Consider the following 6,810-nt stretch of genomic DNA (forward strand, 5'->3'; position numbering starts at 1 on the left):
ATTTCACAAGGACTGTGTGAAGATAAGTTAATTTATATTTCTGAAATACTCAAATACACTGGAGATGAATTCCACAGAAAAACGCATGAAGAAATTGAGAATTGTACCTTGAGAACAGTGGGTAATAAAACAGTGAGCAAAACACTCACAAAGGATAGCTGCTCTTGGCTTGAGTATTGTCAACCTCTGACCTAAGGATCCAATGGGAAAAAAAGGAATACATGATCATGTATCTTGAGATATATGCCCAAGGGGTACAATTATGTCTTGCCCTCACTGACTTTTCAGTGCTTTACTTGGCTGTCACAATGAGTTTCTTTTCAATGTTCCTCTGTGTGTGTATGTGTGTGAAATTCTAAGTGGGATGGGGCTGAATTTAAGGTACCAGTGAAGTTTCATTCCTGTGCTCGTGCTTACATCTCTGAGATATCATTTTGAATAGAGGAAGGTAGCCATATTACAAATCCATATGCTGTGGAACTGAGGGCAGAGGATCTAGAACAGAGAAAGAAAAAAGGAAGTATTACAAGGAGAGTTAGCAGAACGGAAGAGTGTAAAAGTGCCTAAGGACAGGAAGACAAAATGTAAAAAGGGAGTAAAAGGAGAGGGATTGGAAAGGGAATAAAACAAGAATGAAAACATGATCAAGAGAAGGAGGGAAACAATGTTAACAAAGAGGAAATGAGGCACAGAAAAGATCAAGCCAGGGGGATTAGAATATGCTCATGAAGACAAAGTACGAAAGAAAAAAAGCAAGGGTGAATTAAAGGATGAAACAGACAAAAAACCCCAATGAACTAGGCTGGTGATGAAAACGTGATAGTCCTCCTTCCCAAGAGGGCTCACAAGAAATATCTGAACACTGACCCAAGAACTGTGAACTTTGATTTTATACTTGCAAGAATATTACTTTTTGTAGAAGTTGCAAAGATAGGGCTGAAGACAGTTTGCTGAGCTGAAAGGTGGCAACCAGTCCTTCAAGAATGACACTGGTACTTTCCCATTTACAACCTCATTCTACAGACTGACAATTGGGCATGAAACACAGGATGTATCTATCCATTAAGTGATTTTTTTTTTCTAGGGAAGGAATCAATTTCTGAAAAGAAATCTTTGCATACTACTTCTAACTTTTTAATAAAAAAAAAATCACTTCCTTCAAAAATAAACTGTTTCAGTGATTCATTTATACCTTCCAGGAGGACAGTAAAATTTGGCCTTAATAGCAGATCTCAAATTTGCAGATTCCTAGCAGAACACATTTGCTTACTTGCTCCTAAGAACAGAAGTGCGGACCAAATATGATAAGCATACCAACTGCTCCCAGGTAGTCTTCTGCAGTCATAATTCAGGCAAATTTCTCACTGACTCTTATTAGGCAGATGCTTGTTATGTACATGCAGCCCTTGATGACAGGGCTGTATAAATATGAAAAAGTGACCCACAGCTAAAACAATTCTTATACATTTATTCATGCTGATAAGGTAGAGAGATACACAGACTAATGATACACCTTCATTATTATTATATATGTACATTCCACTTTTTGATCTGTTAAGAAAAAAAAAATATTGCTTTAAAACCAGTGTCCTATCAAATTCCCATCTAGTTTATTACAGGTTTAATTACAGTTAATGAAAACCTACATGATATCTTCTGCTGGATATATTAGTAGAGCTTCTTATTTTAACTCAGATGCAGTGCTGTCATTGAAAAGCTGAGCTCTTCAAAACAGTGCAAGATGAATTGCAGCAGATAGCGAAATAATCTTTCGCTACTTAATAAGGTCAGGCCCTATAGTATTTTTGAGACAAATTCCATTTGCAGCCCGGAGCAGTAGATCATCCATGGCACAAACTACAATTAGTCTCTCAACCCTCACTGAAAGAACAAGGGAGATCACAAGTGCCTACCTGCCATATGTGACTTTGTGCATCTATCCTGAAGAGCTTTATCTCCAAAAAAGGAGCATATCTACTCCTGCAAAAGTCTTTAAGGCCCATTGAGCTAATGCGTGCTATATAAAATTGTTTTAATTTGAATATATTCATATCAACCTATACAGAAACATAGGAAATGCCATTTTGGATCAGACCAGTCATCTGTACAGTGGAGTACACCATCTTTGACAGAGCCAAAACCAAATATTTCAGACATGCTAAAAACCTCCACGCATAAAACTTTGGGTAATCTGCTTATGGTAATATTTTGTCTACTCCAAATCAAGAAGATTTATTTCCCTTAAAATATTCTATCTGAAGTAATAGTGTCCATATTATTTTCCACATTTCCATTTAAAAAAAAGCCTCTACCAGATTCACATTCCTTTTATTAATTCTAAATGCGCTGCTTTTTTTTATATTCAACATCCTAATAAGGTTACAGTAAACTAAAATCTAGCCTTCCACATTTTTTCAATGTCTTTTTACACAGAAACATTACACAAATCCATGTGATATTTGGAATGAACAATTTTCAGTGTATGGCAACCTAAGTTTCGAATTTTTAAGGTTCCTCAGAGTAAAATTAGTCTTCTAATTCTAATTAGTCTTCCAATTCTTCTAAAAGTTTTGAGCTTTAGTATCACCACAAACATATTTTAAAATTATCTAATGGCAAAATAACGGTCTTGGCAACTGTTTGAAACTTGTTCCAAGAAAATGATTTGGTCCTCTCATACCTAGTTAATGAGTGACAAGATAGCATCATGGAAGAAAAAACCCATCAGAGGCTATTAAACACAGCAATATAGACACAATTTCTGCCTCAAAACGTCTTTAAAATGGAGATTAACAAAAGTTGATAGTATGCCAAAACTTCACTTAAGACAGTAAAGTCTACAAAAAAAGGTACCAGACCTTTATCACCAATACATATTTTTCAGTATAATCCCTGTATCAGGATTTTAATAATCAAGATGGACTAGAAATGACTTAAGGTCTCTGATGACCTACTTTCCATGAGTCCATGGAAACCCTCTCCAAAGAGATGAAGGGAGCTGGCATGTATCTACATGATAAACTGAATCCCTTAAATGTGGCATTGCAACAACGGCGATGTCTGCAAGAAACCTTACCTGCATAGAAGATTCCATTACTGATACCACAGTTACAGCATCTTCCAAAGTCACAGTATCCCTAAACATCAACCGGGCATGAGCTATCAAAAATAAATGGGAATTGAAAGCAAGGGTTACCAAAGGCAAAAAGCAATTTTTTTTTTGTACAAGAAGGAACAGGATATTTCTTCAAATTTCTCCAGCTCTTCAAACACTTGTATATGGGTCTAACTTAAACATGAATATAATCCTTTTGATTTTAGTGTCAATTTCAACAGGAACTGGAAGGCTTAGTTTTACTAATAAAGAATGGAACCTGACTTTCAGATTACAGTTACAGTGACCGTCCAAATAAAGATCCTCAAAATATTAGAGTCAAAAAATGTAAAGTGCTGGATATCACAACAAAGAGTGTGATATGAAACATCCATATTTATGTAGGTATGTGTCATCAACATACCGTAAAAAATTAAGTCTAGTTTTCATCACAGGTCAGAAGAGATTTGATTTCCTCTAACAAGTCTGCATCACAAATTCAATATTATTTAAAATGTTTTTCTCTACACAAGCTTTATTTTTTTCTTCCTTCCCTTTCTTAAGTCAGCAAATCAAAGCTGATTTTTCTAAATGAATATAATGCCAATAATTTACCACATTAAGCTGTCCTCTTAATTGGCTGTGGAAACAAAGAAAGTTCTTATTCAGCAAGAGAATAGCAGGTTAATTAACAGTATCTATATAATACTTTGAAAGAAGAAAATGCTACTAAAAGCCCCAATCATGTGAATGCAAAAGAATGGAAGAAACACTGAATGTGAAAATAACATGTGAATCCCCAAAAGTTAGGAACGTCTTTCATTTAAATAATTTTACCCCCAAAATGGAGAACACTTGATGCAGGAAGCACTACAGTGCTGACTGGCACATAAAAGCATAAACCACCATTTATGATAGTTATACAAAAATACAGTACATTCTTTTAAATTAATCCTGAAAATATGTTATATGCCATTTTACAAAATTAAATCCCATTAAGACAGAGACCTACTGCCTCCTTTGTTTTTGTTCTTATAAATTAAACATGATTTGAACTCAGATTTGGAAATATCGAAGTCCTATTGCAAAATACAGACTTGATTATTAAGAAAACTTTTTTTTTTATTGTTATATTAATTTTAGGATAGAAGCAAATACTTGACACCTTTCCTCAGGCTAATCAGGATGGCAACCCAGGACCCAAATGAAGTAAAATAAATCCTGAGATTGCTTTTCATAAAGACACATAACTTCTGAGATTTTTCTCTCAAATGTGATTTCTTCCAGTGGTTTTAGTTTTTATTATGGGTGTGCGAATGGTAAAATTAAAACTGTTTTTGATAATCTAAATATAACACCCTTTCCCACATTCAAAATCTCCAAGTCTCTTCAGATTAGAAAGATAAAATAATACAAGAATAACCTATCCCTACCTCTATGGAAAAGCTGCTACTCTGCTTACTGGCCATAATTACACTCCGGATCTATTAATTTTATAAAGGTTAATTGTTAGCCTAAAAATAAAATTGCCACAGCCTTACCTTCTGCAAGGCGTATCAAACTCTCTAATAAGCGAATGGTAGTTCGGGCAGCATTTCTGCAGTCACTCTGCCGCTGCATTTGATAGTAGCGCGCAAGGATCAGGTTGCTCTCATCAGACAATTTTGGCTGTATACTTTTTATAAGGCAGAAGTAGGTTTTCATCTTTTCCATGCTCCAGAGCTTCTCTGATTTGCTTGGGCAACCTGCGTAACAACTGCCTAGTCAGTAATTCTGTAACAACAGACATCAAGCTTTTTCCTAAGAATTCCTGTTAAACAGAAAGGTGACTATGAAAGACATATTACAGTATTTCTGGCACACACTGAGTTGTCTGTACACTAGTCCTCAAGGACTTGGTCAAATTCCAGTGTAATATCTTACACGCTATCCAATCCTGCCCCATCAAAATCCACAGTAAAGCCCCCAGTAATTTCAACAGAACTGCTCTCAGACTCACTGCCTACCAACTAGTACATTCAGAACTAAGTGCTTGAGTATTCCTGAAAACGTAAAATGCTACATGAATGTATGTACATCCTCTGGCTGTTTTACCTGCTTTATAGGAGCCAAAAGCTACCTGCCATATTCTGAACATTTTTTGCAGGGAAACATTTTGGGAAGGGAAGGAAGTTAGCTGAAGAAGTTTCCTCTAACCACTTCTTCCCTAATGGGGATTAATGCCATGGTCCTGAAGTGGATGGAGAAACAGATGGTTAAAATTAAACCACACTGCCTTCCCTAATTCCAGAGCACAGAGCTCAACGTAGGGAACACTATTGTTCATTCTCTGAGCCCTGCAGCTCACGCTGCTCAGATTTGTTCTGTTTGAATTCAGTTTCCCATTAACAGCATGTACAATTGCATGGTGCGTAGGATCTGCGCACCAAGCAATGCAAAGGCTCAAGATGGAAACTACCCATTTACTGAGCAGTCTGGGCCAAAATCTCTTGTAAATGATCACCGAGTAAACGTATAGCATTCTCAGCTCACCCCTATCCATTAGTGATCTCTATCTTATTCCTACCTGAAAAACAACCATACTGCAAGAAACTACCATAGCAAAAATGCAAAGACTGATTAATACGTTAAGACTCAAGAATAACAGACTAAACTGAAAGGTGGGGAAATTTAAAAAAGAAAAACAAACCAAACCACCCCACCATGTTATAATTTAAAAAGACTACTGTTACCTTTATTTTGCAAGATGAAGGATGAAATGATGCGGTCCCATTCCTCATTCTTTGTATCTAACAATACTAAGACAAGGTCAAATCTGCTCAACAGGGGACTGCCAAGAGCTATGTTGACAGAGACAGACTCATTAGGGTCATAATGGCCTTTTGGGTTTGTTGCTGCCAGGATAGTTGTTCTTGTATTAAGCTTGCACACCAAGCTAGAGAAAAGTATGGTGAACATTACAGTTGAATTAAATTAGCTAGGAGAAATTATTCCAAAGTGTTAAAAATTATCATGTTTCTATCTTATAAAGAGCACATCTTACCTTGAAAGACCACAAGAGCTAAACAATATACACAATTATTGTATTAATACATATTATATATACAGCATTTCTCAGTCAGAGAACAGCAACTAGACAGAAAGACAGTGATCAAGATACCAAAAGTAACTAAGCAATATTGCCATGAGTAATCTCTATATACACCTAGGCATACACATATATATACACATGGTGTGATATGAACCCAACCAAAGAATTAGGGCAGCCGTATCAACTGTTTCTCCAGGGAAACAGCTATTTTCCTCTCTTAACTAGGCTATGCTGGCATGTGTTTTTAGATGTGGGGACAGCTTCTTTTTATTCTAGTTGTCCGAATGTAATCCTTTCGGTTAAGGCAGCAGCAGGAGTTTTCTAACTTTTGTGGTATATTTGATTACGATTCGTGTTAAAAGAAATGGAGAAGAGCTGCTCTCCTGCTGTGCTGGAGAAAACTACAGCAGCCATGGCCCAGAAATCTCCCTTCTCAAGGATCCTTCTTGCAGTTTAGGAATGAAAGAAATGAGACAGTAATGGGATTGTGTGAAACAATTCATCCTCAAGACAGAAAAGGTATTTGACTTGGTTGTAAAGAAAGCAGAGACCAAAGATTTGAGTTGAGCATTCTCATTAACACCACTGTTTGAATCGTAATCTGTGTTGCAGGGATGGTCTTTTT

General features: G+C 36.3%; 1 protein-coding gene across 1 annotated transcript in view; it reads right to left on the reverse strand.

Moving 5' to 3' along the window:
• Positions 1-6,029, reverse strand: part of LOC104462348 (DNA helicase MCM9-like) — a gene marked incomplete at both ends in the record, with an annotated part of 86,470 nt that extends 80,441 nt beyond the window's left edge. The window contains 3 exon segments of the mRNA XM_010074260.1: positions 3,077-3,159; positions 4,636-4,839; positions 5,827-6,029. Coding sequence (XP_010072562.1) covers positions 3,077-3,159; positions 4,636-4,839; positions 5,827-6,029 — 490 coding nt within the window.
• Between the last annotated feature and the right edge of the window lie 781 nt (positions 6,030-6,810).

Source organism: Pterocles gutturalis, unplaced genomic scaffold (assembly GCF_000699245.1).
Source record: "Pterocles gutturalis isolate BGI_N339 unplaced genomic scaffold, ASM69924v1 scaffold13192, whole genome shotgun sequence".
NCBI classification, from domain to species: domain Eukaryota; kingdom Metazoa; phylum Chordata; class Aves; order Pterocliformes; family Pteroclidae; genus Pterocles; species Pterocles gutturalis.